The following is a 22,066-nucleotide window of genomic DNA, read 5'->3' on the forward strand; positions in this document are numbered from 1 at the left end:
CTGTGCCACCTCGACCCCGCGAGCGATCAGATTGATCACCTGTCCACAGCTTCAGCTTCATCCATGCCGTGCGACAGACGGCCCGTCACTTGCGTGCGCCTCCATAAATTCTGTGAAGATCGTTTTTGTATTCAGCGCACCCCTGCACCGATCTACCATTGGGCTGCCGCAGCATCTCTCCACCGGGCTGCGGCACCGTCGCCCCGTGGTTCTCCCCACAGGTGCACCGACCCACGTGCTGCCACTATATCGCCCCTTCGGACCATAGTGTCACGGCCTGCGGTCTACTACCGCTCTGAGGTCGTCTTATCCAGGTCGTCCCCGTGGCTGCACCGAGCCTCGCGCTGTCGCTGCGTCGCCTCATCAGGCCGTAGCGAGCGTGGCATCCGGTGTTCGCCGTCAGCCGAGGCCGTCCCCGCGGTTGCACGATCCCGCGCTCTGCCGCTGCGCCGCCCCTTCGGGCCGTAGCGTCGCGGCCCGCGGTCCCCGCCATCGCCCCGAGATTTTCCCGTCGTCACCACGACCCGCCTGCTGCCGCTGCGTCACCCCTTTGAGCCGTAGCACCGCGGCCCGCGGTACACTCCGCTGTCCCCGTGCGTTGAATTCACGTGCTATGCGCCCCGCCGCCTTCCTTGGCATGGGAATGCCACTGTCCGCATTGGTCTTTGTCACGCTGTTGGGTTCTCCTCGCCTACTTCGAGCATCACCGCCGCGCTCCTAACCAAGCCACGGCCACCGCTCTTCTTCGGCACCACTGCAGCTCGCTCACCCGAGCCGCGCCGCCAGTCCACCCTCTTCGTCTTCGTTCAGCACCAGCTCGTTGCTAGCATCGCTGTCATCTTCCCCCGACCACTTCGTCTACTCCGACCACCGTTGGCGACATCGGCCCCGCGTCGTTTGGCGCCGCAACCGTCGTCGAGTTCTTCTCTGCTGGCCCCTCTGACTCCTTGACATGGCGTACAGCTTGTGTAGGTCCCTTGTCTACACATGCCCGATGCTGGCAACCCTGATTCGTGCCTTCGTCCATGATGTGTCCTCGGGCCTGGCAAGCCTGGTGCGGCTCTGCGTCGACTTCGTCTTCGTCTGTCTACGTATGCCTGGTGTTGGCAACACCGATGCATGCCTTCGTTCACGATGTGTCCTCGGGCCTGGCAAGCCTGGCGCGGCGCTGCGTCGACTTCGTCTTCGTCTGTCCACGTATGCCTGGTGTTGGCAACACCGATGCGTGCCTTCGTCCATGATGTGTCCTCGGGCCTAGCAAGCTTGGTGCGGCGCTGCGTCGACTTCGTATTCGTCTGTCTACGTATACCTGGTGCTGGCAACACCGATGCGTGCCTTCGTCCATGATGTGTCCCTGGGCTTGGCAAACTCCGCATGACGCGTCATCAATAACGTCTTCTTCCGAGCGCACCACTACTTCGACACCACTGCGCCCATGACTAACTCGGCGCCCCCTTGCGTCCGCGGCTCCACGATGACTTCCTCGACACCGGCCACGGCGTTCTTCGCATGGCTACATCGACCACGGCTACACCACCCACACTCTCGGCTACCTCGAAAACGACACAAAGGGCTCTCACCTTACTTAAGCAACTCGTCGGCTTCCTCTACAGTCAATGCATCCGCGACGCTCCCCTACGATTGCGGGGGATGTCAACCCGACGGCTGCCATTCTCTCCAGTCTGACCGTCCGCGACGCTACTGTTGTTCACAACACTACCAGTATGACTACGGGGGGATGTTATAGATATTTTTTTCGTGAATACGCAAAGCTTGCGTATCTTTTCATTGATAGAAGGAAAAGAAATGAGTACAAAGAGAATACAACACATGCCACGAACGCAAACTGGCGTGGGCATGGTACCCGGAGCATAGAAATAAGGGATGCTCGACGCGAAGAGAAGAAAAAACACAGCTAAACCCACTAAACCTAGACTGGCAAAACGTCGAACATCTTCAAAGCCAACACCAGGGACGCCGCAAGCAAGTAAGATAGCACCTTCAAGAAGGAGAGCAACATGATTATGCCACCGCCATCCGATCCAAAGAATCGGACCAAGGGTTTCCCCCGATGCTCGAAGAGGGGCGCGGATAAAGGCCATGGCAGAGCCTCCAAGAAGGAAAACGACACCCGAAAATGCCGCCACTACCAGCGTCGGCAAGCCGAGCAGGGCTTTCGCCCTGGCTTGAATTCGAGCAATCCCATTGCCGCCAGATCAGGATCCGTAGATGACAAAGTCAATGCACAAGTCGAGACTACCATCACAGAAGGGTGAGGTGGGGCTATGTGTGCCGTCAGAGAGTGGCATCGGCGCTGCCAAAAAACACGAGCTTTGGGCCGGCATGGCATGTAGGTGGACGGGAAGGCAGCAGGGTGGAGAGAGCCGACGCAGAGGGTGGGATGGCGACCCACGCCACCGACAAACTAGGAACCGGAAGGGACGCAGCTCCGAGCTGCCGAGGGCCGAGCCGCCGAAGCGCCGGCGAACTGAAGGCCGGAGAGGACGCAACAATCGGAGCGCCAGGTCCGGCACTACACCGGCAGAGGACGCTGGCAAGCAGCGGACGCTGGAGAACGCAGGTCCATGGCTGCCGGGACCGAAGCAGTGCTGGCAAAAGCCCGCCGCGAGGCCTCAGCTGCCCGCCAAGAAGAACACCATGACCACACAAATACACACATGCCGGAACCGCAGCACGGAGGAGGCGCGGCTGGGGACTAGGAGCGGCCTGCGGCGAGGCCAAACCAAGACCCAACCCGCCCGACCGCCACTACCCGTGGACCTCGAGCACCCCCAACGCAGCAGCAGGAGAGAGCTGTGCCTTTGAGGGGACAGGAAACATCCGGCGGAGGAGCAGCCGAGGCAGAGCAGCCGCACTGGACCGGCAGAGGAGGCGCAACAGCCGGAGGGGAGCACCCCAAGATTCACCAGATCGGATCTGGGGGAGGGGCGCCGCGGCGCAGGACGGAGCCGCCCCGCCGTTGCCATCTCAGGGCGCAACACGGCTTTGCCGGCGGCCCTCCGGCAACGGCGATGCGGAGGCGGGGCGGCGGAGGACGGCCCCTAGGTGCGGCGGCGAGGTTTCCCCCGTGTCGCCAGACGCGGGCGACGAGGACGGGCTTTTTTCAGAGTTGCCGTTATAGATATATTTAAGATACATGTATTTAGTAGTCTATATGATTTGTAATCCGTCTCCTACCTTATCTCTAAAAGAGACGTCTTGCCCTTCAATTATTGTATTCAATATACATTCGTCCTCGAGGCTAAATAATACATCCATAATATTCCGTGAACTCCTTTATATCCCTTGTAACACAAACCATTCCCGCGGTATATGCTCTTACTGTGACGCTGGGCCAGGGCAAGGACGCAGTCATGGAGCCACCTGCCATGGGCACCACGGGTTCTGGTAGTAGGTAAAGCAATAACTTGAATTTCGACCCTCAAACAGTAATAACAATGCGAATTTCTGTGCAGGAAAGCTACCAGTACTTGCTGACCATAAATGCGTTTGGACATAGACGTACTATGTGCTGCTCTAGAATCATCACATACATAAACCGTGCAAGAGGTAGGTAGCAGGAGCATTTGCATGCACCGTGCACCTGAGAGGTGTATGGACAGCAATTCCGAGTCAACACATCGTATCTACTCGTATGTGCCCGCTCCTGGACGAAACGCACGGGCACGGTGGACACGACCCGGCGGTCGACACACGACCTGCGACCGCGTCCGCATGCAGCTGCAGCCCGTCACCACCGCCAATCCACGTCACCGTGGACCTTGGCATACAGGTAATCCCATGCCACGCGTACTCGGTCGGCACTGAATAACATTTCTGCGCTCCATTTTTCTTTTCTGTTGTTGCCGGGAAATCTTTCTGTACACTACACGTAGTTCCCGCCAGCATTACACAAAACTAACTCAATAAGCGCATTAAATTAAATTATTGTCCAACAATCTCTCGTGTTACACCAGCCCAGCGCAAGCATAAATTCCTGCTCCTGCTCCTGCTGCTGCTGACTCCTTCCCCCCCTTCCTCCTCCTCGACAAGACTACAACCATTAGGCCGTTGCTAGATGGAGGTGGAGACTGTGATGCCTCCTCCGGCGGCCGGGCTGGACCGCGTGGACTCTGCCGCGCGGGAGCCGACTCACACGGAGTCCTCCTTGCCGTCGCCGGCGGCTGGAGGCGGCGCGAATGGCGCGGCGACCAAGGTGCAGAAGGTCTACCGGAGCTACCGGACCAGGCGCAAGCTCGCCGACTCCGCCGTCGTCGTCGAGGAGCTCTGGTAACCAGATCCTACGCAAAAAGATAACGTGTTTCTTTTCTTCCATTTGGTCGTCTCATAATTTTGGCAAAGAAAATCGCCCAAACCCGCCTTTCTTGGGATTCTGCGCTTATTGCTGCCCTTTTCTTTGCTTGTTGCCCTCCGGTCAGCCGGAGATTTTGGCGTCGGCAATGCCTGATTTGCTTTGTCTTGATGATATATTTGTTTTTGTTTTTAAAAGGAGGATAGCCCCCGGCCTTTGCATCATTGATTTGTCTTGATGGCTACGGGTGCTGAAAATTAATCTGTTTTTCATTTGTTTGGATTGAATGAAGGTGGGAAGCGCTGGACTTCGCGCGGCTAAACCACAGCACCGTCTCCTTCTACGACGACCCGGAGCCGGAGACCGCCGCCTCGCGCTGGAACCGCGTCAGCCTCAATGCATCCAAGGTCTTGCCGCTTTCCCTTTCCCCGCGTCAATCGCCAGCGCAAGGCAGCTCACCATGGCCTTTTCCCCACAAGAAAGTGATTCTTTTGATTGGAATTCTCCTTGATTTTAGCTCCAACACATATTCATGAGCTTGATGCAGGTGGGTCAGGGTTTATCCAAGGATGCCAAGGCTCTTAAGCTGGCTTTCCAGCACTGGATCGAGGCTGTGAGTACAAAAACCGTACACATCAACTACTGCTTTCAACCTAATTTTAGTAGTATTGTATCTGCTGCCTTTCTATGCTCTTCAAATGAGTGTGAAAAGAATCAGCTCGCAGTATCAGTTGACTTGGACTTTCAGTTAGCTGTGAACATCCATGATAAAAGTTCTGCAGCTTGCACTGTTGACTTGACCTCTACTTGCAAAATTTTGAAATCCATGTGCCATCTTGTAGATTGATCCAAGACATAGGTACGGGCACAACCTGCATTTCTACTATGATGCCTGGTGCCAAACCCAGGCTGGCCAGCCCTTCTTCTACTGGTAAGAAAATGACTGCCACTATGTGTATCAAAGTTTTGCTGTTCAAACGAAATGATGCAATCAATATGTAGCTGTCATTTTCCTACAAGATAAGTCTGATGGATTTTGCACGGAAATTGATAAGTCTTTTTCTTTTTGCATATTCAGGCTCGATATTGGTGAGGGAAAAGATATAGAGCTTCCAGAATGTTCAAGGGCTCTGCTGAAAAAGCAATGCATAAGATATCTTGGTCCAGTAAGATTATTTGCATAACGAATGCTATCTTTATTTGAAACGATACCATTCTTACTGAAAATATTTCACTGAGAGCTGCATTAGAACTTCAGACTGCTAAACTCATTCAATGCTCAAGTTTCTTCAGCAAGCCTCAGTTGCGATTAAAAAATACCAATAACTTTGTGCTTCTCATCTTTAACTTCTAAAATATGTTTTGATCATAATGAAAACGTGGTTTAGGTGCTGGATCAAGGGCAGCACCATGCTAAGCGTTGTCACATGCAGAGTCAATATTGAAGCTAACAATACCATGATCATCATCAATGCCAACCCTAGTTGTCCCTCCTCCTCCCTAGCCGCCCCTCCTCCTCTTCCCTTCCTCGCCGCCGCCTGAGGCAGCCGCCAGGCAAGCCCGGGGCGCCAAGGATGGTGGCGGCGGGGCCTCGGTTGCCCTGCCTCTGCGTGGGGAACCCCGGATCTGGAGCGGCGGCTTCATTGGCAAGGCACGGCCGGCTAGCAGCCGTGCGGGCGGTGGATCTGGCGTCCCGGCCGCGCGGGCGGCGGGATCCGGTGGTCGTTGGTGGCCGGCGGCGGTTTCTGCGGTGGCCGGTGCACGCGATCTGGCGCCTCCCCTCCTCCACTGTTTGGCGTGCAGGCCAACCTCGTCGGGCCGCGCTTCCTTGGGTCGTCGGTTCTGTACAGGAGGCGCTGCTGGTGGCGTGGATCTAGTTCGGGAGAAATCCCTGGTCGGCCATGGCCGGCCGCGTCGACGGCGACGCCTGAGGGCGCTGTTCCCCTCCTTGGAGGCGTCGGTATGGACTGATCCCCTCACTTCCCCTTCCCCTAGGTCTCTCGGGCGAAAACCCTAACTTTGTTGGGCGGCGATGGCGCTCACGGCGCCGTTCCCTTCTTGAAGGCGCCGCTTTGGGAACCTTGGGGCCGGGTGGCGCTTGTGGGTGGTGGGCGACGGCGGTGGTGCGGCCCTATCCTAGCATGGATCTGCGTCCGTTGCTTGGAGATGGACTCACGTAGGTGGAGGTCGTCGTTTGGCGTCAAGGTGGCGTCGATGGCGGAGGCACCTACCAAGGTTGGCACCTCAATCTGCTCTGAAGATGGACTAGTGGTAGATGGCGGCGACGACACATGTGAGTGCGTCAGACCGGTTTGTGCCCCGGACCCGGTATGTGGCTCAGTCGGGGCCTCCGGCTTTAGATGTTAGGCTTAGGTGAGAGGTCTAGGTATTTGGCTCACCTTGCACCCCTTCATCATATGGATTGGAGTAGCGGCAGATGTTGCCAAGATGGCGGATTCAGGCATATTGTTGTACTACTTTGTAAGGTCCTCAAGAATAATCAATAAAATGGCCGTATGCATCTCCCAGATGCAGAGGCCGGGGGTCATCCTCCTTTTCTAAAAAAATTGATCATCATCAATTCATGAAGGAGTTAAGAACAATAGTTAATACATTATTTAGTCTGTAAGTATATCTATTTACTTAGGAAAGAGAAGGTTAAAATAGGAAGCTATTGATAGGGTTTGCTGGGAATGATATTTAGTTAGGCAAGAGATAGGTTATTTAGTTGGTAAGAATATCTCAGGTGTAAAGACAAAACTAAGCAAAAGAGCCTGCCTAACTTCGACAGGGATTGGGCCGTGCTGGCATCTACATGAGGATGAGTGCCCTATCCTCGGTCGCTGGACTTCTGCGGCCCGCTGCACATGACATACGTCTTAATGCTATTGTAAATAAATAAATACTCCCTCTGCCCAGAATTGTAAGGCATACACATACGCTTCTCAAATTTATTGGTCAATAATGTGTGGATTACTTTATACAAAATTGGTATCATTGGATTCATCCTAAAAGCACTTTTCAGTAGTATCAATTTGTACGAGATAATCCACATAGTTGGGAAAATCGTTGGTCAAAGTTACATCTTGGAAACATGCATTCCTTATATTTCTGGACAGAGTTATCGAAGATAAATTTAACTGCAAAAGTTCCAGAAGTATTGAATATGTTTAATACTTTATATGTATGAGGTCATAGAACTCCTTAGTCTGTGCCATTTATACTTCTCTTTGATTGTTCATCTTAACCACAACACACCCAACATGTTCAGATTAGTCATAACAAATTGCCACATGAAAGTTTGGAAGAAGATAGTTAAGCATGAACTCTGTAACAATTGTCTAATGTTTTGCAGCAAGAGCGTGAGTACTATGAATACATCATTAAAGAGGGAAAGATTGTCCACAAGATATCTGGAGAACCACTTGATACAAGCCAGGGCTCTAAAGGGACAAAATGGATTTTTGTTATGAGCACAGCAAAGAAACTTTATGCTGGGCAGGTAGTTTGATAACTTACAGAATTTTATTGCTGCTGAGCACTGTTATATCGTGTTTTTGAAGATTAGCTTCACTAAATGTTTACCTTGTATGCTTATTTCTATATCCAGAAAGAGAGAGGTGTATTCCAGCACTCCAGCTTTTTAGCAGGAGGTGCAACTATAGCTGCTGGAAGGTTTACGGCAGAAAATGGAGTTATCAAGGTATTGTCGAGAACCACCATCCTATCTTAGTGCCACCATTTACAAACAGATTTTACACTTGGTGAATTGTTACTTAAATATTGTATCTATATCCCAAAAGATCTAATAGCATACTCACAATTTTGTTCTTATGCTTTCTCATTGGATGCATTGTGCTAATATGATGCTTTGGCGATCTCTTTTCATTTCAGTCCATCTGGGCCTATAGTGGACATTACAAGCCGAGTGCGGAGAACCTTACCAACTTCATGAGCTTTCTAGAAGAAAATGGAGTTGATCTGAAAGAAGTTGAGGTATACTATTTTTGGTCCAGCTGAATCTAATCACACTCCTATGTGTTACCAAATGTGAGACGATTCACTTAATCAACTTATTTTGGCATATTCAGGTGCGCTCATCCACCAAGGAAGACTACTATGAAGATCCAGTGCCTAATATCAAAGAGAACCCTGCTGCTGCTGCCATGATGGCATCCAATACTCCACAGTTGAAACTGCCTTCCAACATGGTAGCAGAAGACAAGGCATCTGGGCCATCTCCACAGACTGAAGCTGACGAGGACAATAATGTCCGTGTGGAGCAAACAAGGTCAGCCTACCAAAGAACCTTATCAGGTGGCCTGCAAAGTCATCTTGATGCGGTCGTCTCGCAGGATGCAATTCTTGAGAGGGTAAATTCCAAGAGCAGGTCAAAATCCTATCAGCTCGGCCACAGGCTATCCCTGAAATGGAGCACTGGAAATGGTCCAAGAATTGGGTGCGTGAAGGATTATCCGATAGAGCTCAGAATGCAAGCGCTAGAGATGGTACAACTCTCACCGAGGGCATCGACTCCTCCAGCCTCGTGGAGGGTGCCATCATGACTCTCCCCCACCCTGCCAACGCCGCCGCTCGTGCCATTTGCAGGCCTCCCTGCCCCAGCCAAGTTATGAACTTGAGTATGGGCAACAGCTGTGTAGTTCTGCTGCTTCATATTAGCTGGGTGCTGCAAAAGTTAGAAATTTGTGCTTGCTGTTTTACCTATGTTCCGTGGACCCATTTGTAGCTCAGATGGATCTGATGAGGATTGTATGAGCTCCAATTTGGTGAATTGATTTAACAATGTATGATTGCGCCTTTTTCCCGCCAAATGTCACTATTGCAGAAATAGCTTCAGCAGAGTTTTCTGTTTCATATGTCATAGTATGCTTGCTTACGACAACCAGAAAACATGAGGGACAAGACAAAGCCTACAAACCATGATCAAATTCAAAATTCAAGGAGAATCTTCGACTAAAGAGAGGTGCATTTGAAATTTTCTCAAAGTATTCTCACTCACATTACATACAGATACATCAAAACTGCAGAAGGCAGTATCATCGATGAGGATGAACAAGTCAAAATCGGTGATATCACCGGTTCAGCATAACTTTTTAAATTCATCCACCTTCAGTTGACCTGGTGTAATGTGTGAATATACTGTCATCATTATTACTTAGTCACCACCGGCGCAGCCCCTGCATCCACAGTGAGAACACTCTGTGACTTGTTCTTCCCTCAGATGCTTAGGATTACAGACACATGTGGTTGCAATGTTGTGATGTCGTGTCAGGATGCAGTGCAGGCAGCAGAGACGTTCCAATGAAAATTCAACATCAGTTGGCAGTGCAAGTTAAAAAACAATCTAAGAACGGGCAAGACGGCGACGCTTTAATTATATATCAGAAAAGTGGAATGAGGCAACATATATCAAGTAAAGTGATGAATGAAAATGACAACTGATTTGTTTCTACAACAAATCAACAATCATAGACTTGGACTAAGTCGGACTGTAACTTACAGCAACACAGTGAGCAAATTCTCCCACTTTACAATCGATGTTCAGAGAGAGATACTCCACCATTTCTTTTTGTTGCTTTTCGCGCATTTGTACTAGTAAAAGCTAGTAGACATGGGTTATCTCAAGACAACATGATGGACTAGTAGGCCTCCTTTGGTTTATAGGGTAGAAAAATCGTAGAAATAGGAAAGTCATAGGAAATGAGCATGTATCTCAAATTCTGTGAGTAGGAATAAGAAAGGAGATGCCCTTTGATTCGCATCATAGGATTTTTTCCATTAAGTCTAGGTTAATGTTTATTTTCCTATGAAATATGGAGGATAGGAAGAATATCTTCATAGGAATAGGATTCCATTCCTACAAACCAAAGGTCTTTAAAGAAATTTTTTCTATAGAAATCCTATCTTATGAAATTTCTACAAGATTCCTCTAAACCAAAGAAGACCTAAAAAGTAAATACTCCCTCTGTCTCATAATGTAAGATGTTTTTTGACACACATCTTATATTATAGGACGGAGGGAGTACCTTCTTCCACTTGGCAAGAGGTTAGGGTCAGCATGACCTTGATCGAGGCAGAACCTGTACAGCTCCCGAGGGACCTCCTTCCTACATGTATTGAAGATGGGCCACCGCGCCTCACACTCCCTCTTCCCATCGTTCTTAGCTGCACCGCGACACATCCACGACAACCGCATTATTTACCATTAACATCTCAACAGTACATGGACTCCGATGAGACTCCTGACGGCCAATGAAACCGACCTTCCCATCCGGATACTAGGACACCGCTTGTCTTCAACTTAGGCATGATGCTTCTTCTGCAGTATTGGGGCAAGAAAACCACACATCTTCAGAGCTGTAGTGTAGTGTAGGCAGAGTTTGGAGAAGTGTGCTATTTAGAATAAACTGCAGAATGCAGAATATTTTGTAGATAGTTCATCCTTCAGCACATCAAAATTACCCAGGATACAGTAACACCAGCATAAGGATTTGCAGAATGAATTGCATAGTTTGGAGGTGTATGCTACATTTTAGAATGAACTGCAGAATGCAGAATATATTTTGCAGACAATTCATCCTTCAGCACATTAAGAAAAAAGAACTCGGTACACAGTGTTTACCAGCTAATCATGTGTGCGGCAAACTCAAGGCAACTGAGTCGTCCACCGTGACATATATCTACAGCTACCAAATAAAGATTCCACCGCTAAATCCTCCAGCTCAATTGTTATGGCGCTGTTAGAAGGAGGGCGCGAGAGTGCCGGCCGGGGGCCTTTTTGCCCACGGCCGGTCAAGAGGGAAGGGATTTCCTTCTTAATTCTTGCTTGATTAGATTGATACATCTCCTCTCTTTATATAGAGAGGTTTACTTGACTCCCAAGCAAGGCTTACTTGACACCCAAGCAAGCGACCATTATCTCTAAATAACCCTAAGACTAACGGGCCCATTAGGCTCATTACGTACTCTAACACTACACCCCACCTGGACATGCAGCTTGTCCTCAAGCTGCAACCTAACCAACTTATAACCATGACTCGATGCAACACAAACCTAACACCTAAAAACAAGCCTTTTACATCACGGTTTGGTTTATTACTCTCAACCTGAAATGGACTGGGACGCTTTATTTTGGACCCCTGAACATAAAGTGGACACCATCCGCACGTCGGACGTGCACGTGTACAGCCACCTGGATCCCATGGAAACCATCTGGACAAAAGGAGTGTATGTGTATGGCCACCTGGAAGTGGTCGCAAGAGTGACCAGCAGAGGCGCCCTCGCGGCGGCCGACGGCGGAATGCAGTGGTGCCACGTCGTGCACTCTTGTCGGTGACACCATGCCTTCTCCTCGCCGGACGGCTGTTGATCTGCACCGCACAGAGAAGAGTGGAGGACTGTCGATGGAGAATGGCGAGGAGGGGTGCGCCCCCCCAACCGCCGATGTCGCAGACTTTGAGGTCGCTATCCGTGGGGAAAACAGCATGCCCAAGATCCCCGACGCAGTGGACGAGATCGAGGTCCTTTGCGCAGCGAAGCGCAACTGGGAGGAGCCGCAGCGGCAGACCACGCATCTCCCGCACACGCCGACGCGCTAGGAGGCCGCGCGCAGCAGCCTGCAGCCTCACCGCCGCCGACACATGGCGGGTAGTGATCCAAGCCGGAAGCGGTGACGGCGACAGCGGAAACTTGATCTACTGGATGGGGACGCCCTGGGGAAGCGGTGTTGGCGACGGCAGGAACTTGATCTGGTGGATCAGGACTCCCGCCAGCGCGGTTGATGCGGGGCTGGAGCTGACCGGCGGTGGCTGCTGCAGATGCAGCGGCTGCTGCGGCGGAGCGCCGGGCGCGGCGGAGGCTGCCAGGAGCGGCAGCTGCCACTGCAACCAGGGCGGGGCGGTGGTGGCGGTGGATGGCAGCTGCAGCCGCCCGGCGAGAGCGGCGGAGGCCGCCTGGTGCGGCGGCTGCCATGGCAGCCACGGCGGCGCGGTGGCGGCGATGGGCGGCGCAGCTGGGTGCGACCTGTAGGACCCGGCCAAGAACAAGCGGATCTCTTGAACCGCCTGGGTTAGGTCCCGCAGCGCCCCGGACACCTCCTCCGGGGTGAGGACGGCGGGGGCGGGCGCGACGAAGGATCCCGACGCAAGCAGGAGCGGGGCGACGGTCGTGGTGGTCGCTAGAGGCGACCAGGTTACCGGCAGCGGAAGAGACGGGTTGGGCGGCGGTGAAGACATGATCGAACCGAAGCTAGCTGATACCAAATTGTTATGGCGCTGCTAGAAGGAGGGCGCGAGAGTGCCGGCCGGGGGCCTTTTTGCCCACGACCGGTCAAGAGGGAAGGGATTTCCTTCTTAATTCTTGCTTGATTAGATTGATACATCTCCTCTCTCTATATAGAGAGGTTTACTTGACTCCTAAGCAAGGCTTACTTGACACCCAAGCAAACGACCATTATCTCTAAATAACCCTAAAACTAACGGGCCCATTAGGCCCATTACGTACTCTAACATCAATAGTACTAGATGTTACAGCAGGGGCAATAACACTGCATTTACAAGGCCGCTGCAGAAAGCCTAATCTTCCCCTGTCGGCAGGGCCGGCCCTAGGGGAATTCCCTAACGGAGACACACCTTGCGTCAAGACGGAGCGATCAAAGTGTGCCGGCCCATTTAGCTGTTTAGCCTGTACTCGGATCCTGGTTTTGAGAACGTTCAAACTCCGGTTTTTTTCTGGTTTTAGGAACCTCCTGAATGATTTTATCTGGTTTCCCATTGTTGTTTCGGTTTTTATTTTTTACTTTTTACCTTTTTTGATTATTTGTTTCTATATTCTTTTATGTTTCTTTTTTTTTCACTTTTTGGTTTCTTTTTTCGTTTTTTTCTTTTCGAGTTGATCTTTCTTTAAATATTTTTAGGATTTATTTTAAAAACTAGATTTTCAAAAAAATATTCCTCCTTTAAAGTGCACAGGAATTTTGTTCATATATTCAAAAAAATATTCTAGTACCAAAACATGTACAGGAATTTCAAAAAATGTCCCTGTCTTTAAACTTTGTTCACAAGTTGAAAAAATGTCCGGGAATTCCAAAATATGTTTCCTTTTTTTATTGTTCACAAGTTAAAAAAATACTCAATTTAAAAAAAATCATGTATGTTTGTGGTTTCAAATTTTGGTCAGAAATTTAAAACTATTCGTATTTCAGAAATTGTTCAAGAATTTCAAAAAATGTTCGTGATTTCAAAATTTGGTTCGGAATTTTGTAAAATGTTCCATTACTTCGTGATTACAAATTTTGGTCAGAACTTCAAAAAATGTTCGTGATTTCTAATTGTTCGGAATTTCATGAAATGTTCTGTTTTCAAGTTTTTGTTCATAAATTCAGAAAATGTTTGCAGTTTCAAATTTTTGTTCCAATTATCATGAAATGTTCCACTTTTCAAATATTTTTTAAAAAATTCAAAGAATGTTCGCGGTTTCAACATTTGTTCAGAATTCATAATTTGTTCACAAATTCACAAAATGGTTTATGTTTTTCAAAAAAACAATATTTTTTGTTCCATTTTTCTGATTTTTCAATTTTTTTCACATATTCAAAAAATGTTCGGGTCTTCGGTTTTTTTCTTCAAGAATTCAAGAAATGTTGGTAATTTTTGAAAATATACATTGGAAAATGTTCAGCCCAGTAACTAACTCAGATTCGCTACAATAGCTACTTTCGGTTCGCTACAGTACTGGTTCCGGTGCAGTACAGTATACCATTCCGGTTCTACATCTATGGTGCGTTCTTCAAGCCATGCACTGCCTTAATAACAATAGTACTAGTTAGCTTGAGTGGCTAGTAGTGCGTGATAGTATGCAGATGGTCTCTGGTTCAATTCTTGGGTCGTGTGCGCCGCCAATTTTTTTTACTATATTTTTTGTCCCGCGGTAGAACTCGATGGGCCAGCCCAGTCATGTCCCTCTCTGTGAATTAGGTCGCCAATTTGATGCAAAGTGCGTCAAATACGGGCTCCCGGCCCTAGGCCGTGGGGTGGCCTAGGCCCCATCTTAGATAAGGGCCTAATGTATTACTTAAATAAATAAAAAATATTGATCTACAAAACAAGGCCAGCCTAGTTAGGTCCCTCTCTGTGCGTCAGCTCGCCAATTTTTTTCTCTATATTTTTCGTCCCGTGGTAGAACTTGATGGGCCAGCCCAGTCAGGTCCCTCTTTGTGCGCCAGGTCGCCAATTTGATGCAAAGTGTGTCAAATATGGGCTCCTGGCCCTAGGCCATGGCAAAAGGTGCGGTGGCCTAGGGTCCATCTTAGATAAGAGCCTAATATATTACTTAAATACATTTTAAAAAATTGATCTACAAAACAAAAAAAATCAACATGGACAGGGGCATATGCCCCCCTCCCCGCCGCGCTTCATCACGTTGTATTTATTTAATATTTATTTATAATTGAGTACATTATTTGCATCATATAATCACCTATAGATAGTGTATTGAGACTTCATTTGTGAACTAAAATTATGTTTTTTATGTTTATGCCTTTATATTTTTCATGATATATGATATATATTGTTAAAAGTATATATGGTACTTTGTCTATGTTCATTGTGCCTCAATCGCACTAGGGCCTCCACAATGCTAGTGATGGCCCTTCCTGTCGGCAAGAAGGGGTCTTTGTTATCCCAAGCAAAACTCACATGTATATTTAGTTATTCCTCTCGCAATCAAAGGTTCAACGAAGAACCATAGATTGTCTGCATAAATACTCATAATAACGAGGATGACTCAAAAACACCTTTGGCATGGAGAAGAAACCAATAGCGTTACTCATGAATTCTTGTTGCGTGACGAAAATTAAGGCTTAGCGTCAGCCACCGGTTCCCATGAGAAAGAATCTCTACTACTCTTCTCTTCTCACGTAAGGGCAGCTTCAGTAACAAAGAAGAAAACGCAGCCGCCACCTCCTCTCCGATAAAAAAAACTTAGGGTTTCTCTGCCTCCCGCCGGCGCCGACGGTTGTCCACCTTGTCTTCGGTGTGAGGAGTGGTGGACCTTGACCCTTGCTGGCGGGAGGAATCTTGCTCCGCTTTTTAGGTGTTTTTTAGTTTGTTTAGGGTTTGCTCTTGCTCAGGAAGACGAGGTGGTGACGTCTCCCGGAGATGGAATAAGGTTTTTCCAACATAGCCCGGTGATGCGTTTAGCGTCGTCAGAGAGCATGTGGAGACTTGCCTTCGGGGGATCTCATAGCATTCGGCCAATGTTGGTATTCAGTTTATTTTCTTAGATCTAGTCTTCGTTCGTGTGTTTACAGGTTCGATCCTTTTGATCTATACTTCTCTTCGTCAGCGGTGGTTGTTGTTATGGTACGTTGGTCCTGTGGTAGCAGGATGACTTTCCGACTGTCTACTACAACAAGTTTGGACCGGCTCATCGAGGGAGGGGCGATGACGGCAGCGACTTTGGCTTGCTCCAGTGCTTGTAATCGCCGCTAGGTGGTCTATGGACTTGGATGTAAACTTTTTTCTAGTGTTTTTGTACTGCCGTGGCATGATGAATCTATCTATCTACTGCCCCTAAAAAGCACGAAGTGTGGAGATCCAAATTCATCTTATCCATCCATACAATAAATAGTATAGCCTATATCTTTCAATCTTTAGCGTAAATTGCAATTAGCGTTGTACTTTCCCCAAACCCACGTCTCCTGCAACCACCGCATAGCGTTGCCCTGTGCCCCGCACCCCATGCGGCCCCTCACCCCTGAACCGCACGGCCCTGCTGGCTGAGCTTGAGCTCGCCTGCACGACCCTGCTCTCCCCTCTTCGCCACCCTCCCTGCCGCATCTCACGTGTCATGTCTGCCCAGCAATCAAACTAGACCAACACAAGGAGGAAGTCAAGCCGCTGCAGGCGCCATGGTGCCGATCCAGCTGATATTTCCATTTTGCATCATGCTTTTATGTTGATAATTATTGCATTATGGGTTGTTATTACACATTATGGTACAATACTTAAGCACAACTTTTTAAATTCATCCACCTTCAGTTCACTTGGTATTATATGTGAATATACTGTCATCAGTACTACTTAGTCACCACTGGCGCAACCAGGCATCCACAGTGAGCACACTCTATGACCTATTCTTCCCTCAAATGCTTAGCATTACGGACACATGTGGTTGAAATGTTGTGATGTCGTGTCAGGATGCAGTGCAGGCAGCAGAGACGTTCCAATGAAAATTCAACATCAGTTGGCAGTGCAAGTTAAATAATAATCTAAGAACAGGCAAGACGGTGACGCTTTAATTATATATCAGAAAGGAGGAATGAGGCAACATATATCAAGTAAAGTGATGAAGGAAAATGACGAGTGATTTAATTCTACAACAAATCAACAATCATAGACTTGGACTAAGTCGGACTGTAACTTACATCAACACAATGAGCAAATTCTCGCACTTTACAATCCATGTTCAGAGAGATAATCCACCATTTCTTTTTGTTGCTTTTCGCGCATTTGTATTGGTAAAAGCGAAGTTAACATAGGAGACATGGATTATCTCAAGACAACATGATGTACTAGTAAAAAATAAATACCTTCTTCCACTTGGCAAGCGGTTAGGGTCAGCATGACCTTGTTCAAGGTAGAACTAGTACAGCTCCCGAGAGACCTCCTTCTTGTTGTATGATACGTCTCCAACGTATCTATAATTTTTGATTGTTCCATGCTATTATATTATCTATTTTGGATGTTTAATGTGCTTTAATATGCTCTTTTATATTATTTTTGAGACTAACCTCTTAACCGGAGGCCCAGTGCCAGTTTCTGTTTTTTTGCCTATTTCAGTGTTTCGTAGAAAAAGGAATATCGAACGGAATCCAAACGGAACAAAACCTTCGCGAGGATCTTTCTTGGAATAAATGAAATCCAGGAGACTTGGAGTGGAAGTCAGAGACGCAACAAGGCGGCCACGAGGTAGGAGGGCGCGCCCAGGGGGGTAGGCGTGCCCCCACCCTTGTGGGCCCCTCGTAGCTCCACCGACGTACTTCTTTCACCTACATATACTCTTATACCCTAAAACATCCAGGGGAGCCACGAAACCACTTTTCCACCGCCGCAACCTTCTGTACCCGTGAGATCCCTTCTGGGGGCCTTTTCCGGCGATCTGCTGGAGGGGGAATCAATCACGGAGGGCTTCTACATCAGCACCATAGCCTCTCCGATGATGCGTGAGTAGTTTACCATAGACCTTCGGGTCCATAGTTATTAGCTAGATGGCTTCTTCTCTCTCTCTTTGGTTCTCAATACAAAGTTCTTCTCGATGTTCTTGGAGATCTATTCGGTGTAATATTCTTTTGCGGTGTGTTTGCCGAGATCCGATGAATTGTGGATTTATGATCAAGTTTATCTATGAACAATATTTGGTTCTTCTCTGAATTCTTATATGCATGATTTGTTATCTTTGCAAGTCTCTTCGAATTATCGGTTTAGTTTGGCCTACTAGATTGATCTTTCTTGCAATGGGAGAAGTGCTTAGCTTTGGGTTCAATCTTGCGGTGTCCTTTCCCAGTGACAGTAGGGGCAGCAAGGCACATATTGTATTATTGCCATCGAGGATAAAAAGATGAGGTTTATATTATATTGCTTGAATTTTCCCTCTACATCATGTCATCTTGCCTAAAGCATTACTCTGTTCTTATGAACTTAATACTCTAGATGCATGTGGATAGCGGTCAATTTGTGGAGTAATAGTAGTAGATGCAGAATTGTTTCGGTCTACTTAACACGGACGTGATGCCTATATTTCATAATCATTGCGTAGATATTCTCATAAATATGCGCTTTTTTATCAATTGCTCGACAGTAATTTGTTCACCCACCATAATACAAGCTATCATGAGAGAATCCACTAGTGAAACCTATGGTCCCCGGGTCTATTTTATACATATAAGTTTCCGATCTACAATTCTAGTTTACTATTTATTTTATTTTGCAATCTTTACTTTTCAATCTATACAACAAAAATACCAGAAACATTATCTTATTATCTTTATCAGATCTCACTTTTGCAAGTGGTTGTGAAGGGATTGACAACCCCTTTATCATGTTGGTTGCAAGGTTCTTGATTGTTTGTGCAGGTACTAGGCGACCTGCATGTAATCTCCTACTGGATTGATACCTTGGTTCTCAAAAACTGAGGGAAATACTTATGCTACTTTGCTGCATCATCCTTTCCTCTTCAAGGGAAAACCAACGCATGCTCAAGAGGTAGTAAGAAGGATTTCTGGCGCCGTTGCCGGGGAGATCTATGCTCAAGTCAAGACATACCAAGTACCCATCACAAACTATTCTCCCTCGTATTACATTATTTGTCATTTGCCTCTCGTTTTCATCTCCCCCACTTCACCTTTGCCTTCTTTCATTGTCCTCTTGTTTGCTTAAGCTTGCCTTTCTATCGCTATGACCGAACCAAAAGGGGCTAAGGGTTTCCCAGGTTTTAATACCTTGGATAATCCTTCTATCATTTCTAAGCTCATAAATAATGATGCTATGGAAAGACCTACCAGAGTTATCAATGAGAGTTTAAATAATTTTGATGAAGATGACCCTAGAATTTTTCGTTATTTTCTTGATGAATCTTTAAAAGATGCTTGGGATAGGCTGTTAAGGATCCGAGCCAGCTATGTACCCCAATATCAAATTGAGATATACCTAAAAAGCTTTTATGTTGGCTTGCCCTCTTCTTTCAAGCAAGTTTTAGATTCTATCTTTGAAGAAGGTTTTCTTGACAAGGATGCCATAGATACATACGAAAAGATGAAAGCTATATTTGGACACCCCATGAGTGAAAAAGTTGAATCCACCTCTCCTTTGTGTTTTTATTAAAACGAAATTATCAAAGAGATGAAGGCTAGCTTAGATACAAATTTTCGTAGTGTGCTTAATCTTTCTTCTACCATTAATGGCCACATGCTTTCAAAAAATAGGAATAAATGCTTTATATAAGAAAGTCTACCTTTATCAGCAAAAAGGAAAAGATGGCAATACTTAGATCTATTCTTGCTTTTATGCCTAGCTAGGGGCATTAAACGATAACGCTTGTTGGGAGGCAACCCAATTTTATTTTTGTTCCTTGTTTTTTTCCTGTTTAGTAATAAATAAATCATCTATCCTCTATTATGATTGTATTTTTTATGTTTTAATTAGTGTTTGCGCCAAGTAAAGCCTTTAGGATCTTCTTGGGTGATTGTTGTTTGATCTTGCTGAAAAAACAGAAAGTATGCGCTCACGAAAATAATTTTCGTTTTTTACCAGTGATAAAATACCAATTCCAACTGCAGTATATCAATATATAAATTATTTAGGGCATCCTAAATTTTCAGAATTTTTGGAGTTATAGCAGTATTCGAAACCTACAGATTGCTACAGACTGTTCTGTTTTTGACAGATTCTGTTTTTCGTGTGTTGTTGGCTTATTTTGATGAATCTATGGCTAGTATCGGGGGTATGAACCATAGAGAAGTTGGAATACATTAGGTTTAACACCAATATAAATAAAAAATGAGTTCATTACAATATCTTAAAGTGGTGGTTTGTTTTCTTATACTAACGTAGCTCATGAGATTTTCTGTTGAGTTTTGTGTTGTGAAGTTTTCAAGTTTTTGGGTAAAGATTTGATGGATTTTTGAACAAGGAGTGGAAAGAGCCTAAGATTGGGGATGCCCAAGGCAACCCAAGGTAAAATTCAGGGACAACCAAAAGCCTAAGCTTGGGGATGCCCCGGAAGGCATCCCCTCTTTTTTCTTCGTCTATCGGTAACTTTACTTGAGGCTATATTTTTATTCACCACATGATATGTGTTTTGCTTGGAGCGTCTTGTATGATTTGAGTCTTTGATTTTTACTTTACCACAATCATCCTTGCTGTACAAACCTTTTGGGAGAGACACACATGAACTGGAATTTATTAGAATACTCTATGTGCTTCACTTATATCTTTTGAGCTAAATAATTTTGCTCTAGTGCTTTACTTATATATTTTTAGAGCACGGCGGTGGTTTTATTTTATAGAAATTATTGATCTCTCATGCTTCACTTATATTATTTTGAGAGTCTTTTAGAACATCATGGTAATTTGCTTTGGTTATGAAATTAGTCCTAATATGATAGGCATCCAAGATGGGTAATAAAAACTTTCATATAGAGTGCATTGAATACTATGAGAAGTTTGATACTTGATGATTGTTTTGAGATATCAAGATGGTGATATTAGAGTCATGCTACTTGAGTATTTGTGAATTTGAGAAATACTTGTGTTGAGGTTCGCAAGTCCCGTAGCATGCACGTATGGTAACCGTTGTGTAACAAATTTGAAGCATGAGGTGTTTCTTTGATTGTCCTCCTTATGAGTGGCGGTCGGGGACGAGTGATGGTCTTTTCCTACCAATCTATCCCCCTAGGAGCATGCGTGTAGTGCTTGGTTTCGATGACTTGTAGATTTTTGCAATAAGTATGTGAGTTCTTTATGACTAATTTTGAGTCCATGGATTATACGCACTCTCACCCTTCCGTCATTGCTAGCCTCTTCGGTACCGTGCATTGCCCTTTCTCACCTCGAGAGTTGGTGCAAACTTCGCGGGTGCATCCAAACCCCGCGATATGATACACTCTATCACACATAAGCCTGCTTATATCTTCCTCAAAACAACCACCATACCTACCTATTATGGCATTTCCATAGCCATTCCGAGATATATTGCCATGCAACTTTCCACCATTCCATTTATTATGACATGCTTCATCATTGTCATATTGCCTTGCATGATCATGTAGTTGACATCGTATTTGTGGCAAATCCACCCTCTTAATTTTTTATACATGTCACTCCTGAATCATTGCACATCCCGGTACACCGCCGAAGGCATGCATATAGAGTCATATTTTGTTCTAGTATCGAGTTGTAATTTTTGAGTTGTAAATAAATAGAAGTGTGATGATCATCATTATTAGAGCATTGTCCCGTGTGAGGAAATAAAAAAAATAGAAAGGCCAAAAAATAGAAGGCCCAAAAAAATGAGAGAAAAAGAGATAAGGGACAATGTTACTATCCTTTTTCCACACTTGTGCTTCAAAGTAGCACCATGATCTTCATGATAAAAAGTCTCTTATTTTGTCACTTTCATATACTAGTGGGAATATTCATTATAGAACTTGGCTTGTATATTCCAACAATGGGCTTCCTCAAAATGCCCTAGGTCTTCGTGGGCCAGCAAGTTGGATGCACACCCACTTAGTTTCTTTTGTTGAGCTTTCATACATTTATAGCTCTAGTGCATCCGTTGCATGGCAATCCCTACTCCTCGCATTGACATCAATTGATGGGCATCTCCATAGCCCGTTGATTAGCCGCGTTAATGTGAGACTTTCTCCTTTTTTTGCCTTCTCCACACAACCTCCATCATCATATTCTATTCCACCTATAGTGTTATGTCCATGGCTCGCGCTCATGTATTGCGTGAAAGTTGAAAAACTTTGAGAACACTAAAGTATGAAACAATTGCTTGGCCTGTCATCAGGGCTGTGCACGATGGGAGCATTTTGTGTGACGAAAATGAAGCATGGCCAAACTATATGATTTTGTAGGGATCAGCTTTCTTTAGCTATGTTATTTTGAGAAGACATAATTGCTTGGTTAGTATGCTTGAAGTATTATTATTTTTATGTCAATATTAAACTTTTGT

General features: G+C 46.4%; 2 protein-coding genes across 2 annotated transcripts; one reads left to right on the plus strand and one right to left on the minus strand.

Moving 5' to 3' along the window:
• Positions 1 to 3,975: 3,975 nt before the first annotated feature.
• On the plus strand, positions 3,976 to 9,187 carry LOC125508374 (IQ domain-containing protein IQM3). The gene is made up of 9 exons (XM_048673071.2): positions 3,976 to 4,290; positions 4,605 to 4,719; positions 4,860 to 4,925; positions 5,155 to 5,243; positions 5,391 to 5,478; positions 7,668 to 7,814; positions 7,923 to 8,015; positions 8,207 to 8,308; positions 8,404 to 9,187. The coding sequence occupies exons 1-9, from the start codon at positions 4,079 to 4,081 to the stop codon at positions 8,875 to 8,877; spliced, it is 1,386 nt and encodes a 461-aa protein (XP_048529028.2). The 5' UTR covers positions 3,976 to 4,078; the 3' UTR covers positions 8,878 to 9,187.
• A 134-nt stretch (positions 9,188 to 9,321) lies between these two features.
• On the minus strand, positions 9,322 to 12,678 carry LOC147971094 (uncharacterized). The gene has a single exon (XM_087525897.1). The coding sequence runs from the start codon at positions 12,565 to 12,567 to the stop codon at positions 12,028 to 12,030; it is 540 nt and encodes a 179-aa protein (XP_087382023.1). The 5' UTR covers positions 12,568 to 12,678; the 3' UTR covers positions 9,322 to 12,027.
• Positions 12,679 to 22,066: the final 9,388 nt, after the last annotated feature.

The sequence above is a fragment of the Triticum urartu genome, chromosome 5A (assembly GCF_056163025.1).
Source record: "Triticum urartu cultivar PI428250 chromosome 5A, HENAU_Tu73, whole genome shotgun sequence".
NCBI lineage: Eukaryota > Viridiplantae > Streptophyta > Magnoliopsida > Poales > Poaceae > Triticum > Triticum urartu.